We start from the raw sequence: 22,221 nt of genomic DNA, 5'->3' as shown, positions 1-22,221 counted from the left end.
TACAACATTCACACCTTCATTAGCCAAATCTGTAACTGGACGGTGGGTGATCCTTCCAGCATATGCAGAGGGCGTGCTGCAAATGCTGGATGGAGTCACCTCTTCCCGTACAGTGATGGGAAGGTCAGGCTTCACAACCAACAACACCCTTGGACTCGCCTTGGGGATTTGTGATGTCATCTGTTTAGAAGGCAGAGTTCTTTGCTGTTTTGTTGTTGTTGCCGACAGCATAACTCTCTTAAATTTTTTGTAGGGGGGGAGGAGGAGGGCTTAGATCCTTGGGTGAAGCTGGACCACTAGTCATGAACACGGGCCAGGGCCTAAGCCGTTCCTTGCCACTACGTGTCGTAAATGGCATATTGCCAACTTTACGTTTCTCCTCAGCTGATTTTAAGTTTCTCTTTTTGCTATTTTTGGAGAACTTGGGCTTTTTGGATTTTACATGCCCTGTACTAGGAGATTGGGCATCGGGCTTGCCAGACGACGTTGATGGCATTTCATCGTCTATGTCATGACTAGTGGCAGCAGCTTCAGCATTAGGAGGAAGTGGGTCTTGATCTTTCCCTACTTTATCCTGCAAATTTTGGTTTTCCATTATATGTAGCACAAGAGAGCGTACCCCTAAGCCACACACACTCAGCAAAGCCTTTAAAAATTATATGCGGCACAGGAGAGTAGCACTGGACTTATACTGCTGAATCAGTGAACTTTGTAATAGCAGTACCACTGGACTTATACTGCTTAATCAGTGAACTTGGTAATATTGCAGTACCAATGGGCTTATACTGCAGGATTGGTTTTGCAAATTTTGTTGTAATTAATTTTTTTTTAAATAATTTTTTTTTAGAACTTTTTTTAAAATTTTTTAAACACTTGGGAATAATGGGGAAATAACTATGCCCTTAGAAGCAGAGCACAGGACACAGCACCACTGGACTGAACAGGACACAGCACAGGACCCAGCAGCACAACTGAACTCAAAATTGACAGAACACAGCACACAACACCACTGGACTGATACTGCAGAATGTGTGAACTTTGTAATATTGCAGTACCACTGGACTTTTACTGCTGAATGTGTGAACTTGGTAATATTGCAGTACTAATGGACTTATACTGCTGGATTGTTTTTGCAAATTTGGTTATAATTTTTTTTTATTTTTTTTTAAAAAAAACTTGGGAATAATGGGGAAATAACTATGCCCTTAGAAGCACAGAGCACAGGACACAGCACCACTGGACTGATACTGCTGAATGTGTGAACTTGGTAATATTGCAGTACCAATGGGCTTATACTGCAGGATTGGTTGTGCAAATTTTGTTGTAATTAAAAGAAAATTAAATTAGTTTTTTGTATTTTTTTAAACACTTGGGAATATTGGGGAAATAACTATGCCCTTAGAAGCACAGAGCACAGGACACAGCACCACTGGACTGAACAGGACACAGCACAGGATCCAGCAGCACCACTGAACTCAGAAGGACAGAGCACAGGACACAGCACCACTGGACTGAGCACAGCACAGCACAGCACAGAACTGAACAGCACGCGATATAGCAGGACAGAGGACCACCTAACACAACCTCCCTCTACCCTGATCAATGCCCGAGTGAAGATGGCGGCGACTAGCGGGGAATTTATAGGATCCGAGTATCGCAAGATCCGACGACGGGATTATGAGTCATAGCCTCGGTTTCAGATTTGAATTTGGTGCCAATACCCGGATCTGTCTCAGATCCGACTCGGATCGGCAACTTTCGGGTAGGCTCGGATTTCAGAAATCCGAGTGCGCTCATCTCTACTTAAAACAGGATATAACTTAGCAATTTCCTTTTTATCATTTTTAATAACGGCTGTACTTACGCCCCCTACCGCATAGGGCAGCGGGGGCGTGCTTGCGCCAAGTTCTCCACGCTTCTCAGCGGTTATTTCCGCTGTGTGCATGCTTTTCGCCACGCCTACTTCCACTGCGCACTCGCTGCTCTGCCACGTGTTGCCTTCCATTTGCCACAGTTTCAAACAATCATTATGTTTATTTCTCACTTTTGTGGATTTAATCAACTACACTTTATCTTTAACATTATTCAGTACCGCTGAATTAAAATTCCCTATTGTTGAGAAAGACCTAACACACTCTTTGATCATCTTGACCCACTTGTCGCAATATGCCGTTGCATATGCACCATACTTCTTAAACATAAGGTATCTCGCTGAACCCAGCGGTCCTTCCTTAGGCAGCACAACATCAACCATCTCTAGCGTTTGCTTCGCACCCATTTTGAAAACAACCTATTTCTCAACGCTACACTAAAAGGGCCTCTTTAACTGTTCTCCTTTCAAACAGAGCTTTTGCTGCCAGTATACCTGCCGTGTATACCGAACCTCGGTTGTCAGCCCGCCTCGTCAGACGGCAACCGATATCCCTGTCTTTTCAACAGTAAATCAACCTTCACTTTAAAATCAACAAACACATACATACACCTTAGTTTTCTGCGCAGAAAATAAATTTCCCAACAAATAGTAATATCTTTTCAGAGGTTTTACCAAATGATTATACTATGCATGTATAACAAACTATCAAAACGATTGTTTAAACATGTGGCAATAATACCGGAAGTACCCATATGCAAGGCAGGGAGTACACATACTCTAAGCAATGTAATACATTTAAAACGCAAATACGACATAAAAGAAACAGTTTTCTGTTTTGTCCCTAGATTCAAGTTAGTGCTCCTTTAGATTATGCAAAAATGGACATTCGGTTTCTCAACACAGAATGATAAACAGGTTTTGAACACATTGCGTTCTTACCAGTTTATGACGCGTCTCCACCCTTTGTTGAGGAATCGAAATCCGTTGGTCTTGCGTATTGTCTGGTAGCGTAACTTCCGCCGCGAGCCCCCAAATTCTTATGCACGTTTTGTCGCTATCCAATAACGATTCTCGAATCTCGATTTGTGTTTCCAACGCACAAAGATTTATTATCCAAAAGTAGCAGAATAATTCAAGCGAAATAATAATAAGTATAGCGTTACTTATCGCAGGCGCCCAGGATCCAGTGAACAGTCATTCAGGTCTGAAGTCTGTGGTCAAAGAAGACTGGTCACTAGATCAAGAGCCCCTGCTTATATGCAGTCAGAAATACAGTAAAACAATGCAGATGATGTGGCTTGCTTCTACTGGTCCAGGTTTCAGGAAGGTCCAGGATGTTGCAGATCATAGGCTAGTTAAAACCAAAATATCTAAAGGTGGGGGTCATCTCTCCAAGGGATGTCCTCCGACTTTCCCGCCCAGAATCCAGTTTCAACTAGTCTATTAGCATTTTATAGTCAGTATCACTTTAAACATTTATTCCCTAACATCACTAACTAGAGTATGCAATGTGCGATCTCTTCGGCGGATGAACCGGACAACTGCTGATGAATAGGAGATTAAAATGATACTAAACATGACACCGTTCCTGCAACTTGAACCTTGTGTTTCACTAAAATGCATATATCTTATTAAACATAAATACTACTATATTTTGGCATAAATAACTATGTGTTGCAACTAAAATTAATGTGTACTAATTACAAGTGTGTGTGTTTGTGCGAATGTTTGTAAAAGTGTAAAAATTGATATTGCCACGTGTTGCGGCTGCATACACCCTTCCACGCCGTAGCGTGTTCTGCGCATCTTTTCAGACAAAGACAACCAAGTTTGCTCAATATTAATTGAAATGACTTTATCCAATTTGCTGACATCGACACCAGGTCTTCTGCTTGGTCTGCACTTCTGCTAGGTTAGCTTGCATGAGCTCCAGAAGGTTCTCGAACCGATATCGGAGCTTGATCACAAAATCCACCGCAGAGACATCTCGGTGTGTAGCTCATCTTCCCAAGACCCCCTAAACAGGTCACAAGATCCCTGGACACTGCAGCCATAAAAGTAATTCAAATAAAGAGAAACTGGTACACTCCTCTGGTAATTCATGATAAGCAAACATGAGTCGTGGCAGGTTGCGTTCCCAGTCCCCCTCCGAAGTTACAAATACCCAAAGCATATGCTTCAGAGTGTTATTAAACCGCTCGCTCACTCCGTTATTCTGGGGATGGTAGGGGGCGGAACAGAGTTGGCACTCTACACACTTCGTCCAGAGACACTGGACCAGGTAACACTAACTGCACCCCTAGATCAGTTAGAATTTTACTGGGGATACCCTATTCTACTCTACTCTAAAGATTCCTTACATGTTCACTACCTTTAACGCAAATATGGAGGACAGAGTTAAATACTTTAGGTACGTGGTGCGTAATCCACCACAGTGCGTATGAATCTCTTCACCAATCTACTGGGAACAGATAGTGGACAGTCATATATAGAAAGGTGCGCCAGCAATATAATATAGATGTGACAGGATGGACCACCTATGCCATAGTTTGTTGTTGCTGGGAACCAGCTGGGCTTACTTTGCCATTGTTCCCTTTTGCTATCCCAAATAAGCCTTCTAACCACAGTAGGAAGGGCTTACAAATCCTGCCACCCCTGGACTCCTTACCGGTATCCAGTACAGGGTTCCTTCTGGGTAACTGTTACTGCTATGGTACCCCCTCGCTGGTACACCTCGGCTGGTACCCCTGACCGCTTACTATGGTTCAGAGTTGCTGTGGATGGATCCCCCCTGGCCTATCAGTGGCCAGAGCTGCTGGATAGTGGGCAGAGCGGTTGTGCTGGGAAGCTGGGTCCAAACCACAGACAGGCGGAAACGGATTAGATTTTGAGTCTAATCTGTAGGTCACAGGATTTTCAGCATGGAAAACGTTTTCAAGCAGGTCTTTGAAGCAAATGATGTTTATTTGCAGTCATACTGATGATTATGAATGATGATACATTTCAGTGTACAAGGTCTCTCTTTTTATACAGTTTGGACACAGCCTCACAGGGTAGGCCAGCCCCCTTAGGTCTGAGTTATGTTTAGTATCAGGATACGATATATATATTTCCCAAAAATGGATTTACATGCAATGCAAAGCTAACAACATTTACAATACTCTGCTATGTGCTAAAACTTGATGCTTGCATTATCTAATATGCAGCCACGCCAGACAGCCAGGCAGTGGCCCTCTGCTGGGTATACAGGCTAAACAGGTGTTTGACACTTCACACAAAGACTTACTTCGCATTTCCTGCTATCAGCAAACAGACTTGCTCTAGCAAAGTTACAAACCCAAATAATGACACTTTCATACAAAACACATCCCAATGTAAGACGATAAGTTCATTTCAAATTATACATTGGTGCCTGTACCTCTGATTGAAATACATTTCTACAATAAATTTATTTCTACATAATCCAGCCACAAATAAGTTCTATATAAGTGATCCAGTCACAATACATATCTATCAAAAATAAGCAAAAATGATTTCTTGAAAAAGTCAGGTGTACATTGACGAAACGTGTCGATTATTCCACTCCACATACTGATGAATTTACTATTGGACTTGCTAAAAGTTCTCTTTTCCCTGAGCTTCTAACATCATCTACCAACTTATCCTTTGGAGAATACCCATTCATGTGCAGCACACTGTGCAGTGACTCGGATTGTGGATATCATCCCTGGATGAGCAGACATCAGGAAGGGGATTTTCTCTCCCTAACAGCCACCACACTCCCTCGGGTATAATTTAGCCCAGCTACACAACAAGCTCACTAGGAAGTGATTTCAATAGTGGATTTACTTTTGCCTGCATGTACATCAGGAGAGTGAGTTTATCCTTAACAATCACCACGCTCTATATTGAGAGAGAATGAATCACATTGATTTCTTTTGAACGAGCTGACCTCCATCTATTATAGTCTATATTCATGTGACAGGATGGACCGGCTGGGCTTACTTTGCCACCGTTCCCATTCTTTATCCAAAATGTGCCCTCTAACCACAGTAGGAGGGGCTTACAAATGCTGACACCACTTAACTCCTTACTGGCATCCAGTGCCAGGTTCCTTTAGGGTAACTGTCACTGCTAGGGTACCCCCTTACTGGTACACCTGGACAGGTACCCATGACCACTTACTATGGATGAGGGTTGCTGTGGATGGACCCCCAGCGGTGGTGCTGGGAAGCTGGGTCCAAACCTCAGACAGCCGGAAACGGATTCGATTTTGAGTCTATGATGGGATTACTAGGTGCAGTGAAAAGGAGATCACTATGGTTAGTTTTATTCATCACCGGAGCTGGCATACTGCTAGGAGCAAGAGCATCACTGGGCATCCCACATGATCAGATTGGTGACAACATCCTCTATGTTGCTAGGGGATGTAGTCTTTCCAGATGCAAAGAGCTGGCTGGTTCCTGAAGACCTAGCAGTTGTGGTCTTTTTCTCAGGGCTGGCTTTTGCAAGTGGAGATCTTGAAGACCGTAGTCTGGCTACTTGACTCTGGGTAATGGGAGTTGAGAAATGTGTTCACAATTCCACCCCCAACATCTTTGCCCAAGATCACATCGGTTGAGAGGTCAGCAATATCTCGCAACTCCTGCCCATCTCCCCAGTCCAGATACACCTTTGCTACAAGCACTTCCCTTTCCAGTTAATCTGCCACAGTAACTTTGGCACTGTGACCCTGCAATTCTGTGGCAGGATCAATAAGATGGTGGCTTACTACAGTGACTGAGGCCCCTGAGTCTCTAAATCCTTCTCCCTGTAGGGGTCCCACATGGACTGGTTGCATGTTCTTCTGCATGTTTTTTGGAATGTCTTTTGGCTATACAAGTGACTGTCTCCAGTGAGTCAATTTCCTCACCACCACCCTTCTCTGGACTGGCCTATGGAGGAACAGTACCTTTGGTCTCATCTCCTCCTGTTAAACAAATAAGCCGGGCCCAAGGACTCAAGAATAGTGGCACGATGTCTGGGGCTGTGGGACAGTGCAGACTCAGGTGTCCGATTTTCCCGAAGCCATAACACTTTCTCTCTAGCTGGGGCTCCGGTTGCCTCTAATAACTTTCAGGGACAGGGTGGAGTGGGTTGGCTGGAAGCACCTGGCTTTGTGGGTCCTTGTGTGTGTGGGGGGAGGTGATGAACAGAAGATGGGTGTTCTTCTGTCCATACAGTCCTTTTAAGTTGTCTGCTAGACTGGAGATTCCGCCAGTGTGGCCGAACAGCCACATACTGATCTGTCAACTGGGCCACTGCTTTCCTGGTTGCTGGGCTACAGTCCAATATCCATTCCTTCACCTCTAGTGCGCACTGGTGGTAAAACTACTCTCTATAAATTAAGTCCGCTAAGACACATTAACCCAACTCACGGCCAACTGTTGCAAAATTGGTAAATTCCTCATTGCTGACGTGAGGACTTTTATCCAAATCCCAAACCTTCTGCCATCAGGTATCCAGCGTAATAACATAGCACCGCGTCATAATCTTCACAGACCTCTGAGGCCACACCAGACTATGCCTCCATTGCATGGCCTTCTAGCCTGGGGACCAAACACTTGACCCACCCACTTTTAGGCAAATCATGGAGCCTACAGTAAGGTTTTAACGCCTGCAAATGTCCATCAATATCTCCAACATAGTCATTAAATTTGGTAAAGTGGAGGGATCCTAATCTTGGCACAGTTGACTGTTTGCTGGACGCTCTAGGAGGTTGTGTCTATCTGTTGCCCTACAACTTAATAAGCAGTCGCTCCACCTCAGTTTTCTGTTTCCCAGGGACTCTAGCTGCTGCATTAGTACAGAACAGATGCCCTCATCAGGATGTTGAACTTGCGTCACTGGTTCACTCTGTGGGAGAGGGCTGCCTCTGGGAACAGGTGCTGGGTTGGTGTCTCCTTTTGGTCACTGTTGCGGTCAGCTTCGTCATCAGCTGACCTGTGCTGCTCATTCCAGGTCATCAGCGCCCTTTTCATTCCGCTCTTTATCGCCGAGTAAGGAATTTCGATGTTCCTTGATTGGCACAGGATCTTGAGCTCTGCCTTGGACATTGCGCTGTATTTAGCCATCCTGTGCGTTCCCCTGAGAATGCCTAATGCACAATTGTTGTAGGAGAAGTGTACTCCCAACCCCCCCTCCATCTCCCCCCGTCCGCAAGCTGCCAGGAAGAGGGAACCTCAGCCTCCTCTCCATCAATGGTGGCAGGATGTCTAGGGCAGGAGATTTATCTTTAAATATCCCAACTAAAAACACTTCCAGGGACCCTGCCCTATGGTCTGGCTCTCCCCCTAGTCAAATTAGGTTCCAGGGAGAGGACAGCCAGATCCTGGGGCAGCAGTCCCCAGCTGCAGCTACCTGGAGTTCTCTCGAGCTCCAGTATGATTTTTAGCATGATGGGTTGCCCAGTATGCCTTGCATACTGAATCCAGTAGGCACAATTGGAAGACCACTCCAGCAGTCATGGTGCTGCTGCTCTCGGCAGGGTGAACTCTCTCAGGAAGCCCCTCTTCATCCAGGGGCTACTCCTGCAGCCCCTGGATGAAGAGAAATTGATGTTATGGTGCAGTGTAACCTACTGAAAATTCAGAAGGAAAATAATGTGAAAGAAACCTGGCCAAATTTCGATGGAAAGTAACATGGTGACTTCCGCATAAGGAACATTTGCAAATTTAAATTTTTGAACAATTACTATTGGTTTCATTACACTATTCATAATTGTGTTTAGTTCAACTATTATATGCTTTCCTGCCTCTGAACCCTCTCAAGTTCTAGACTGGCAACAAAATAAACAACAAACAGCTGTTGGGGAATGGAGTTCACAAGTTCAAAATGCTGTTTATGTTATCTGTGCTATACTAACTTGACACATATAAGCTGAGATTTCCAGCATACAAATGAGTTGGAAGCAAATTATTCATACCTATTTTTCAATAGAAGCAAAGATAATAATTACAATTTATATCAATCTTTCAATGAGGGAGAGAGTCAAAAGGACTACTGCAAAAATCCAATTTAATTACAAAAAAAATTAAATATGCCTCCTGAAATAATGGCACACTTATAATGCTATAATATAATCAACCAGACAGCTGAAAACAAACCTATCTCAAAATTCCCATTGGGGAAGGGAGATGTGCTGCAAAATTACTTATTTGAAAATACATCATAGTATTCAAAAATACCAACATTATCTTTAGCTTAATATGACCTCCTAATATATTATTTATTTACCTCATGAAGAGTCAAGTGATTTCCATCCTTTCTTTTAGAGTCAAATCTGCCATAAATTGCACTGTACTTGCGGATCTCTTCTTCTTTGCGTGGATCCTTGTCTGTCATTTCAAAGATATGACCTATCATCTTTGCTAACTTTTTGTTGTTTTTCAGCATTTCCTTGACTTCATTCAAGTCACTTTTTGTTAATGACAGTAACATTCTCTCAACACATTCAGCTACTGAGAGAGCAGCAGCAGCATCCAAGGTCTCATTAGTGTCTCTAGGTGATGCTGGGGAGCCAAGATCTGCTGGGGATAGGCTGTGCTCACTATCTGTAGTGTGGTGACATTGCCAGTGTCTCCCTTCACTGCTAAACTGCAGTGCAGAAATCCCTACGTCATCTGATTTTCCAAGTCCTGCACTCTGTGCACATGTTGTGGCTGCACATTTTGGAATCTTCAAGTGTGGTTCTCTGGTATTACTGTTCCTTTCATAACTGTTACAATTTAGTCCTAGCAAAGAGGAGGATTCTGGAAGCTTGTAGACTGGAATGCTGCTCACTGGTAAGGATGTTAGAGGCTGATTAAAAACACCAGGGTTGGTGACCCAATCTCTTAATGTCTTCTGTAGTCTCCTAACGTGTAGAGGTTTACTAGCCATTCCAACTAGTGCCATTATCTCAAGAAACTCATCTTCCTCTGCTTCACATAGCTGCTTTACATCATCGCCCCCTTGCTGAATAAAGGCATCAAAGTAACATAGCAGGTTGGATCGTTGTAATATCCTATAAAGTTGAAGCTCCCCTAGTGTCCTGGGTAACAAGGATGCCATTGCTGATCAGCAAAGTGAAACCTGAAAAAAAAGCAGATAAATCAGCATTGATTTGCGTATGTATGCAGACTACACATAATTTTAGTTTGCTATAGATTACCATATAAAACTGTACACCCAGAAGTAATTTAGACAGATTTAGTTATTGTAAGTAATTTACAAAGTTCACCTGCTACAAATTGCAAAATGCACTAGTTTTGCACTTGTGCGCCTCTATAGTTCAACCTGCACACTTTCAAATGGATGCCTCTCTCAACTTTTATGAGTGAGGCAGAAAATTCTCAAAAGGTTTACTGTACAAAAGGGATACAATTAATAGTCGGATTCCCTTTAACCATTTTTAGAATGATCACATATGAACTCAATTCAAAGCAAGTCCAATTCGAGTTATTAGCAGCTCCTTACAAAATAAGGAAAAACAGCGCTCATAGTCTTGTAAATTTTACACTATTAGTGATGATCTAATAAAAAGTAACATATTTTTCTGAATTGGTTTTTGCTTATCTGTTGATGTTTTCTTAAACAATCACACAATCCTCACTGAATCTGAATAGCCAGGAGTAAAGTCTTTATACTACTAATAGACCAAAAAGGCAGCTGCACATGTGTGAAATCCAACATATAATGTTAATTTCAAAATACCAATAAAACCCTTACAATGGGTAAAAAAAACACAGGCTGTAATCAATGTAGCATAAAGGCAGGAAAATCTCAATCCAACAGATTGCAGTGAACTATTCCATAAAACTGGAGTTTAATAGAACTGAGAAGAAAAGGATTGGTATGATTTAATATTTTTTCTATAAAGTTAAGATCGAAATTTAGAATGGTAGGTTTTGAACATGTTATGATGAAGTTAATTGAGACACACCTGCTCCAAATTACCACAGGGGTTTTTGAATCAGGAATTATGGAGACATATGTGACTAGTAAATTGTACAATTTTTGTCCTATGTGTGGTTACGATGGTTAATAATTCTCCTGCTTCAACCTCAGTCAGTCGATTTACTGATGGTGAGAAAGCAATCCAGGATAAACAGTGTAATATTCCTTCTCCTCTTACCATACAGACCAGATGGCTGTAAGTAAGCCCATCAGAGCACAACTTCACCTTTCGATCCAGTGGCAGGCAATTAGGTTTACCCCCGTAAACTTCTGAAACATGTCTAGTTTAACACCAAAGGTTCTTCAAAGGGGAGTGTGACTGGATCACTGATAAATAACTTATTTGAGGCTGTGGAAATAATTTATTGTACAAACGTATTTCAAACAGAGGTACATACACCAATGTATAATTTGAAATGCACTCATCGCGTTACATTGGGATGTGTTTTGTATGGAAGTGTCATTGTTTGTGTTTGTAAGGTTGCTAGAATAAATCTCCAATTAGGCATATGTGGGGAGGGAGTCTGATAGCAGGAAATAAGTTTTTAGATGAAGTGTCAAATGTCTGCTCTGGCCAAAGGTCCAGCAGGGGGTCGTTACTGTGTGGCCTTTTCTCCAGTGTTCAAACCTTTCTGAACATTGTAAACAGCATGTGATGCAGGAAACCACAGCAAGTTATAGGATATCACAGATAAGTCTAAATATTGTTAGCTTTGAATTGCATGTAAATCCATGTTTGGATAAACAAATTGCATCCTGATTCTAAAAATAACTCACACCTCAAGGGGGCTGGCTTATCCAGTGAGGCTGCGTTCAAATGTGTATAAAAACAGCACTGTTTTGTATTAAAAGTTGTTCTTCTGATTCCATCTGACCTTAGCACTGGTACCTCCAATCAGTGTGACTGCAAATATATATCACTTGCTTTAAAGACCTGCTTGAAAATATCTTCCATGCTGAAAATCCTGTGACCTACAGATTAGACCCAAAATCTAATCAGTTCTCCGACTGTTTCTGAGGTTTGGACCCAGCTTTTCCGGTACCACTGCTCTGCCTGCTACCCTGCAGCTCTGGTCAGTGTAATAGGCCAGGGGGAATCCATCTACAGCAACCCTGATCCATAGTAAGAGGTCAGGAGTACCAGCCCAGGTACACTAGCAAGGGGGTACCCTAGCAGTGAAGAAGAAACCCAGTGCTAAATGCCGGTAAGGAGTCCAGTGGTGGCAGCATTTGTAAGCCCCTCCTACTGCGGAAAGAGGGCGCATTTGGGATAACAAAAGGGAATGGTGGCTCCCAGCAACAACAGACAGGGTGGCATATTATTATTATTATTAATTTTTATTTATAGGGCGCCACTAAGTATCCATAGCGCTGTACAAGGACAAACAATGGCACAGTACAAGGTGAAACAGCACAGTACAAGTAACAGTAAGCACTATAACTCTGGGGGCTCAGGCACAGCATAAAAGAGAGGGAGGGAGGGGAAAAGTGAGTATAGGCAGGTAACTATGGCCCAAGAGGGTGGGCACGGATGACAGGTTGAGAGTCACTGAGGGGAGCGGAGAGAAGCGAGAGGAGACAGAGGGCAGAGGGACTGAGAGGAGGTGAGCTGAGAAGCTGGAGAGCGCAGTTAAAAGTGATGGAAACAGAAGGTAGGAGAGCCCTGCTCAAAGGAGCGAACAATCTAAAGGGAGGGGAAGACAGACAGACACATGGATGAAATGGAGAGACGGGAGAAACAGAGACGGAGTCGAGGAAGGGGGAGAAGGGAAGAAGGGATGAGAAAGAGAGGTAGCCGACCGGTGGGAGTTTAGGCATGAGACTGGAAGGCTTTAAGGAAAAGGTGGGGTTTTAATGTTTGTTTCAAAGAGGACAGATTAGGGGAAGTTCTGATGGAGCGGGGGAGCTTGTTCAAATGGAGGGGAGCGGCGCGGGAGAAGTCTTGGATACGTGCGTGAGAGGAGGTAATCAGAGGGGAAGAGAGGCGACGATCGTTGGACGATCGCAGTGAGCGGAAGGGAGTGTGAATAGAGATAAGGTTAGAGATGTAGGGAGCAGTGGAGTTGGCGAGGGCCTTGTAAGTGAGAGTGAGGAGCTTGAAAAGGATTCTGTAGGGGAAGGGGAGCCAGTGAAGGGCTTGGTAGAGTGGGGATACAGAGGTGGAACGGCGAGAGAGGAAAATAAGCCTAGCAGCGGCGTTAAGTACAGATCTAAGGGGAGCGAGATGAGAGAGGGGGAGGCCGATAAGGAGAAGGTTGCAGTAGTCCAAGCGGGAGATAATCAGAGAGTGGACAAGAGATCCGGTGGCATCCTGGGAGAGGAAGGGCGGAATGCGGGCAATGTTGCGAAGCTGGAAACGGCAGGATTTGGCGAGAGAGTGAATGTGAGGGGCAAAGGAGAAAGAGGAGTCGAGGATGACACCTAGGCAGCGGAGTTGGGGAACAGGGGAGATAGATGAGTTGTCAACAGTGATAGAGAGGTCAGAGGGGAAGTAGGTACAAGAGGGAGGAAAGACAATGAGTTCAGTTTTAGCAAGATTGAGTTTAAGAAATCTAGAGGACATCCAGGAGGAGATGGCAGAGAGACATGCGGATACCCTGGAGAGAAGGGAGGGAGAGAGATCAGGAGAGGAAAGGTAGAGTTGAGTGTCATCAGCATAAAGGTGGTACTTGAGGCCAAAGGAGCTGATGAGTGCACCCAGAGAAGAGGTGTATAGTGAGAATAGTAAGGGTCTAAGGACAGAGCCCTGAGGGACCCCGACTGGAAGGGAGGAAGAGGGGGAGAGAGAATCAGAGGTGGAAACAGAGAAGGAACGGTCGGCAAGGTAAGAGGTGAACCAGGAGAGGACGGTACCGGAGAGGCCAATGGACTGAAGGGTGTGAAGCAGGAGGGGGTGGTCAACGGTGTCAAAGGCCGCTGAGAGCTCGAGCAGAATCAGGAGGGAGTAGTGGCCCATGGCTCTAGCCAAGAGGAGATCATTCGAACTTGAGCCAGGCAGTTTCAGTGGAATGGAGCGGGCGGAAGCCTGATTGGAGAGGGTCAAGGAGGGAGTGTTCAGAGAGGTAGGTGGAGAGACGGTTGCAGACAAGTCTCTCGAGTATTTTGGAGGCAAATGGGAGAAGGGAAATGGGGCGGTAATTAGAGAGTGAGGTGGGGTCAAGGTTGGGTTTCTTGAGAATGGGTGAGATGAGAGCATGTTTAAAGGCGGAGGGGAAGATGCCGGTGGAGAGGGACAGATTAAAGAGGTGAGCGAGGTGGGAGCAGGTGGAGGCGGAAAGGGAGCGAAGAAGGTGAGAAGGGATGGGGTCCTGGGGGCAGGTAGAAGGGGGGGGGGGAGTAGAAATGAGAGAGTGGACTTCCTCACCCGAGGTGGGGCGGAAGGAGAGAAGGAGTTGGTGGCTGGGGGGAGAGTGGAGGGGGGAGGAAGGGCAAAAGGGGGGGTGGCAGAAGAGTGGGTGGAGGAGATTTCAAGTCTGATGGCCGCGATTTTAGAGGAGAAAAAGGAGGTGAAGTCAGTGGCAGATAAGGAGGAAGGGAAAGGGGGAGGGGGGGAGACAGGAGAGTGTTAAAGGTAGCGAAGAGGCGGCGGGGGTTGGAAGACTGGGAGGAGATGAGGGATTTAAAGAAGGATTGCTTAGCGAGCGAGAGGGCAGAGCTGTAGGAGGAGAGGATAAACTTGAAGTGGAGGAAATTAGCCAGGGAGCGAGATTTTCTCCAGTGGCGTTCGGCAGTACGAGAGCATTTTTGGAGGAAACGGGTAAGTTTGGAGTACCAGGGTTGGGGATTGGAGCAGCGAAGGTGGATGGGCTGGGCAGGGGTAACCGCATCAAGGGCGGAGGAGAGGGTTTGGTTATAGAGGGAGGCCGCCTGATTAGGGCAGGACAGGGTGGAAAGGGGAGAGAGGAGAGTTTAGAGAGAAGAGGATAGAATAGCAGGATCAAGGGTGTCGAGATCGCGCCTGGACCGGGTAGATTTGGGTGGGGGGAGGGGTGCAGGAGTAGAGAAGAGAGAGAATGAGAGGAGATGGTGGTCCGAGAGTGGAAAGGGGGAGATAGAGAGGTCGGACAGACTGCAACGGTGGGAGAAGACAAGGTCAAGGGAGTGACCAAGGCAGTGGGTAGAAGAGGAGGTCCATTGGGAGAGGCCAAGGGAGGAAGAAAGGGCAAGGAGTTTGACGGAAGCAGGGTCGGTGGGGTTGTCAATAGGGATATTGAAGTCGCCAAGGATAATGGAGGGGATGTCAGAGGAGAGGTGGTGTGGGAGCCAGGCAGCAAAGTTGTCAAGGAAAAGGGAGGAGGGCCCAGGGGGACGGTATATGACAGAGACGCGGAGATGGATGGGGTAGAAGAGACAGATAGAGTGGACTTCAAAAGAGGAGAAGGAGAGGGAGGGTTCAGGAGGAAGGAGTCTGAAAGTACAGGTGGAAGATAGGAGAATGCCCACTCCACCGCCTGGGCGGTCTCCAGGTCTGGCGGAGTGGGTGAAGGAGAGGCCGCCATAGGAGAGAGCGGCAGGGGAGGCAGTGACGGAATCGGTGAGCCAGGTTTCGGTAATGGCAAGAAGGTTAAGAGAGTTAGATAAGAAGAGGTCATGGATAGAGGGGAGTTTGTTGCGGACGGATCTAGCATTCCAGAGGGCACAGGAGAAAGGGAGGGAGGGGAGATGGGGATAAGGTTGGCAAGGTTAGCGGTGCGCGGGGGAGTGCTGGGACAGGAGCGTGAAGTTGGGCGAGGTGAGAGTATGGGTATGGCAAGTGAACAGGGAGGCATGGTGAGGTGAGGGAGGGGTGGGGGAGGAGTGGAAGAAGTAGAGGGGACCGAAGAATCGTCTGAAGCAGAGGGGCGGGAGAGGAGGACAGGGGGAGTCAGAAGGTGATCCATCCTGTCACAGGTAGTATCACCTGATTATTCATAGACAGTGTATGCTGCCCATGGATGCAGCCAGAGGGCTAATTTAGTTAACGCCATTGAAGCCATAGTTCTTGCTGAATAGGTAATGGTATCAAACAAGGCATCGCTCTAGACACTGAAACCATAGTTACCCCTGATTTTAAGGTAGTTTCAGAAGAAATAATAAGCTTTTTTAAACAACTTCCCATCTTCCTATCAATAGGATCTCTCAAAAGGACCACTGTTTTCGAAAGGAATTTTGGTACTAGTTGATAAAATGGTAATTGCTGCGTCTAGTTTTGGAACTGAACCCTATTTCTGTGCCTCTTCATCACCGAAGGAATATATGCATTCTAATAATTTTCAGTTAGTCTGAGATGTTTCCACTTGACCCTGACCTGTTCTTATGAATTCAATCCTTTATAACCTGCTTCACTGTAAAATCGTAATGTGCCTGAGAAGAATCTCCACATTATCCAAATTATTTAGTCTGGTATAGTCTTAGCTGTGGGCATTGTAGGTCCGCTACTTATGCCCTGTAGATTGGGGGAAGCGGTACATCCTCACCACGGTGAATTACGTTCTCTGATATCCAGAGGCTGTAGCTCTGTCTGCCATTACTTTGGAAAAGCTAGCAGACAGGTTCTAAGAAATATTTAGCAGAGTAGGGCTTACCAGAGATATCCTAACCGATCACCAGATGCAGTTCATGAGCAAACTGGTTCAGTGCAGAGTAAGGCAACTCTGTACTGCCCCCTACCATTCCCAGACAAACAGATTGTGCGAGCAGATCAATGGGACTCTGAAGCAGGTGCTTCATGGGCATTTGTGACTTTCTGCATGCCACATCTCCGATTTGATTATCGAGAGGTAGAACATGAGTCTGGTTTCTCACTCTTTGAGTTACTATAGAGCAGTAGAGCATATGGAACTCTCAACTTGCTGCGGGTGTCTTGCGAAAAGGAGCTACCCACCCAGGATGTCTCTGTGGTGTAGTTCATGTTAAAGGCACAGAGAAAGTTTGCTGGAACAACCAAGTGCCCATAAAAGGGAGCAGCTGGAGTCAGTACGGTGGTTCTCTGAGGCCCAGTTTAGTAGGACTTCCTTGATGATGCACTGCATGGACACTGTTGTGTATTTACAAGTAGTGTATATACAGGGAGGTGTAGGAGATGCTGGAGCGAAGGGTTATCCAGGCATTGTACACACAGTGGGTATTTTCCTTTGTATAGGTCCCCATGACAGGAAGGACCTCCTATGCCACCCTGTTGTGTTACCGGGGACTGGCTGCACTTGTCTTGCCATCATCCGCTTCTCTATCCCAAATATACCCCTCTAAACGCAGTATGGGGGACTCTGCTGCCACCACTAGGATCCTTCACGGGCACCGAGAAACATTTCCTTCTAGGTAACTCTCGCTGCTAGTGTACCCCCTTGCTGAGCATCTTGTCTGGTGCCGGTGGCGGATCGCTTATAAATAACTTATTGTAGAAATGTATTACAGTTAGCAACACGGTGCGCCACTGTATATCATTGCAAATATACTGATTTTTGATATTGTGTTGTATTTTTCTATTGGATTTCTGATGCAGTACCCACATGTTGGAAGAAATCTGTTTTGTAAATACTAAAGGCAGGCTAATCGCATGCTAATTAAGTCTTTCCATCTCAATGACCAAGACCTCTTTTAGCTTAAATGCACAGGAGCGGGAAGTCATTAACTTTCCCATCCTGTGTAGCTTTCATCCTGTCTCCTAGAACCTCTCTGAATAAGGTAACAGCAATTTATGACTGGATTGGCTTATTTTGTCATCGGGTCTGTAGGGAGAAAGGAGGAATGGAGGGATGTTCTTCCTGTACAGTTTATCTTGGTTTCCTTCCCACGGTCAGTAAGAAACTGTTACTGACCGCTCCTACTGGTGTCACCTTTCCACCAGACACTCGCCAACTGCAGATGCTGGGTTCAATACAGGATAGCCGGGGAACGGATCAGAGTGTAAACTCTTATCTATTGGTCACAGGATACACCAGGTAATAGTCGCATGCAGAAACTTCAAGCAGTGATGGTTTATTGCTCAAGAGTCCTGACAAAGACTTTTACACACCAATTTGTGGTACTGGTGATCATCCAGAAGTCAGATGGAAAAGGACACCTAACAAGGTGAAACATAGCTCTTTTTTATACAGTTTTGAACATGTAACTTGACAGGAGGTAACCCAGCCCTCTTCCTAGCTAGCACCAGAAGTCTGAATATTCTCTAGACTATTACCTGCAGCATACTGTGACCAACAAATGAGATTACATGCTTATCCATTCCCCGACTGTCGACAGAAATTACAGCAAGTAAGCAGGTATCAAAGCAGGATCTTGAAGCAGTGATGTTATTAGCTCAAGTAGTCCTTACAAGGACAGTAACACATTAGTTTGAGGTACTAGTGATCTTCAGAAGTCACAGATGTAATAAAAAACATGGTCAAACAGTGCTCTTTTTATACAGTTTTGGACACATAGCATAGTAGGAGGTAATCCAGCCTCCTGCCCCTCTAACCAATCCAGGCTGATTTATGCAGCCTGCACATGAATCAGCCTGGAGGGGTTAACAACTTTTAGCATTGCTGCTATTGGCAGTGGGGAGTGTACTTCCACAGGCTGCCAGGGAGAAAGGGACTAGGCCTCCTCTCCTCCCTGGTGCGAGAGACTACGGCGGGAGATTTATCTTTTAAATCTCCCACCTAAAATACTTCCAGGGACCCTGCACCAGGGTCTGTTCCTCCCCTCTGGTCAAAAATAGTACCAAAGGGAGAAGGACCAAATCACGGGGCAGCAACCCCTGGCCTTCCGCTCCTGGAGTATTCAGCTTAGTCTGTTGTGTCCCCCAGGAGGCGCTGCAACTCCTGGATTCATTTCCGTGCAGCAGGCTAGTCTGTAAGCCCCTCCGGCAGCCATCAGCAAGCTGGCTACTGGGGCTGAAGGCTACAGGGCTGCTCCTGAAGCCCCTGCTGGACCACCAGTCACAGGTAAGTACTTTTATTTATTAAACATGAAACACTTAAACATTTAAACATGTTTCATATATCTATACTCTTAGTTACACTCCCTGTGTCTAGTGTTGGGAACTAACCCTACTGGCGCTGCATGCCGGTTAGCGAACGGCGCTGCAACGCCTATACATTAAATATACACACGTATATACATTTAGTTTAGTCTTTACCCATTTTTACACTACCTAGCCAATCAATGTTGCAGTGCCGGGTATTACACTTCCAGCCCTGCAGGGCACCGTTTAAAATACATTTATTTTCTATTAAATACATTCAGACCCTTTAACAATGCAGCACACATCGCCGGTAATTTAACCTCTCCGGTGAAAAGTATTAACCCTCCAGGCACCGGAGGACATTTAAAGATGACCAAGAGTGCTGTGGTGCTGGATTTGTCCCCAATCCATGGTGGCCCAATGGGGGGCTGCATGTAGCCACCACACATTCACCCCCATCTACAGCCACATTACAGTAGCTGCTTAAGGATCTGGAAAATGGTGCCTCCAGAACATACAGGGCATGCTTAAAGACCCAGTAAACATAGCTCCATAGGGGGGTGTGGCTTGGGATAGTATGGAGTGAGGTGCCTTATTTTCTTGCTCTCCTCCATTATCCAATTAAAAATCCTGCTTTCACTGGACACTTGCTGATTAGCCCTTTTTTTTTTCAAATAATTTTATTTAAATTTTTGAAACAATACAGAGAAAAAAAAATAACATAACATAGTTCCATATAATGGATTAAACCACAGTTGATGAATAGGTCAAATAAGTAAGATATACTGCATATTGAGTTATACATGCTCATATTTAGCTTTGAGATGCACCAGATGTCTTAACAGTGTTTAGCTCACTCTCTCTCAGGCCTACACAGGAGGGTACCCAAAACCATTTGGAATAGGAATCTAGTAAATGACTATTGTCGGTTTATCCATGTAAAGTGTGCATGTGAGGGGGGTGGGAGGGGAGAAGAGGCTGGGAAGTTAGAGATCCTTCATCTAGGATCAAAATCAGCAGCCAGTGACTGCACTGCAAACTTTGATTTTGCCCACCAGGACCACACTTTATAATATTTTGGCATAGAATGTCTGGATTGGTACGTATATCCCACAGCTTCATTGACCAAGGCCTCCCAGCCGCTAAATCTAGGCCCTTCCTAGGCCTTCCAAGCTGTGGCAATCATAACTTTAACTAAAGCAAGGAGGTTAAGGACAAATCTGGTCGCATTCCTGCCCAGCAGCATATTAACTCCCAAACCACACACATGTTTTGGGAAACCTCAACGGAATGGCGATACATGTATCCTGTCTACCAGTGATGGCTAACCAGTGACACTCCAGGTGTTGGGAAACTACATGCCCCAGCATGCTTTGCTAGTAGATAACTAGCTGATAGCTGGCAAAGCATGCTGGGACTTGTAGTTTCACAACACCTGGAGTGTCACAGGTTAGCCATCACTGCTGTATACCCTCCACTACCAGTGACCAAAAATCTCCAAATACAGAGCTGCTCCAGAGCAGGTGCCAGAAGGTAGCAGGGTCACACGCGCATTTTGGACATTCAGGATCAAGTCTGGCATCCATCTGCATCAGCCTGTGTGGAGAATAATATACTCTATGCAGTATATACAGCTGTACCTGCCTATATTGTGTACAGGAGGTGGCCTCTCTAGCACTGAAGAGCATAAAGCTCCAGTCCTCATCAGTCACCAGGCGAAAATCCCTCTCCCATCCCAGACGCAATCCTAGCAGATTGAGTAGGGAAAGGACGTTGGTATAGAGTATGGAGATGGTTTTATTGGAGCCCACTTGTTGAAGCAGCAACCAAAGAGGGTCAGGGCTAATGGTGACGGAGGTATCGCCAAACTGCACCTGCAATGCATGGCGAAGCTGTAGGTAAGTATAAAAAAAGACAATTCAATAAGGAGAAGTCTAACTATAACTGGCCAAATAATTTAAAGGTACCATTAAGGTATACTTGTCTGTGGGAAGTGATCCCAGCAGCTCACCATTGGGGGAACTGCTGGATCACTTATAAATAACTTCTGGTATAAATTTAAAGAAAATAGAGCAGGGCTCTTATTTATATAATTGCAAATGTACTTATTTTTGATATTGTGTGTATTTTAGTAAAAGAGATATCTTTATTTCTGAGACCAGGGGAAGAAATTTGTTTGTTTTAACCTTGCTAGAGGAAATGCATGATTTCTGAGGTATATATCTGATACAATAAGCCTTTGTGGAGGAAGTCTTTTGTGTATCGTGGTGTGGGGAAATGACTTGTTTGGGGTTTGTGACTTTCTTAGGGAATTTGTATTCTGCCGCTGTCTGATGAAAGGACCCATGTTAATTAGACTTTCTGATGTGTGTGGGTCCAGCACCTGAAGGCACAGGAAGGTTTAATTAGACTTGTTATTATATTTCCTGCTTTTCCTGTGTCCAAAATAAGATGCAGTAAATCACAGCAAGTTTTAGGATATCGCAGAAAAGTGTAAATACTGTTAGCTTTGCATTGCATGTAAATCCATGTTTGGGTAAACAAATTGCATCCAGATTCTAAAAATAGCTCAGACCTCAAGGGGGCTGGCTTTCCCTTGTTCCATCTGACCTGCTCACCGGTACCTTCAACCAGGGTGAGCAAATAAACATCACTTACTTCAAAGACCTGCTTGGAAACTTCTCTATTCCTGTGATCTACAGATTAGACCCAAAATCTAATTGTTCCCGGCTGCTTCTGAGGTTTGGACCCAGCATTCAGTACCACCGCTCTGCCCGCTACCCAGCAGCACTGGCCAGTGTGATAGGGTTTCTGTGGATGGATCCCCCCTGGCCTATCTATAGGAAGAGGTCAGGAGTACCAGCCCAGGTATACCAGTGTACACTCGCAGTGTAAGTTACCCAGAAGAAACCCGGTTCTGGATGCCAGTAAAGGAATCCAGTGGTGGCAGCATTTGTAAGCCCCTCCTACTGCGGTGAGAGGGTGTATTTGGCATAACGAAAGGGAACGGTAGCAAAGTAAGCCCAGCCGGTTCCCAGCAACAGCAGAAAGGGTGGCATAGGCGGTCCATCCTGTCACAAAAAATAACACATATCGGGGTGTCAGGGTCCACTTCTTCAGTCTCTTCAATGTTGCCTTGAATACATTCTAGATCATCAAAGCCTGTCAAAGCAAAGATGGGACTGTTTTTCTGAAGTAGGGTGCCCAGTATGGCCTGTATAGGCGGTCTATCAAACCCAGTCCAGTTTCTAAGGAGTGCTAGTAAATCTGCTGCTGGGAAACTGCCAATCCATCCCCTTATATGTGCCAATTGCGCAGCAATGTAATAGGCTCTAAAGTCTGGAAGGGAAAGGCCCTCCAAAAGCACGGGAGAGACTTAGGGAAGTCAGCTTAGTCTTGGCCACCTTTCCCCCCAGACCAGAGAGGACAGATGTCTGTTAATTTG

General features: G+C 45.2%; 1 protein-coding gene across 13 annotated transcripts in view; it reads right to left on the bottom strand.

Annotated features, from left to right (window-relative positions):
• NAB1 (NGFI-A binding protein 1) overlaps window positions 1-22,221 on the bottom strand; it is a 613,281-nt gene that overhangs the window by 567,105 nt on the left and 23,955 nt on the right. For all 13 annotated transcript variants that reach the window (XR_012678254.1, XR_012678255.1, XR_012678256.1 and 10 more), the window contains exon 2: window positions 9,149-9,985. Coding sequence is in view for 10 of the 13 variants with exons in the window: in XM_075180002.1 (XP_075036103.1) it covers window positions 9,149-9,964 (816 nt within the window). In the remaining 3 variants the exon portion in view is untranslated. The remainder of the gene's footprint in view (window positions 1-9,148; window positions 9,986-22,221) is intronic.

The sequence above is a fragment of the Mixophyes fleayi genome, chromosome 7 (genome assembly GCF_038048845.1).
Source record: "Mixophyes fleayi isolate aMixFle1 chromosome 7, aMixFle1.hap1, whole genome shotgun sequence".
NCBI lineage: Eukaryota > Metazoa > Chordata > Amphibia > Anura > Limnodynastidae > Mixophyes > Mixophyes fleayi.
Note: the sequence above shows the minus strand (reverse complement) of the source record. Positions and strands in the feature narration are given on the sequence as shown.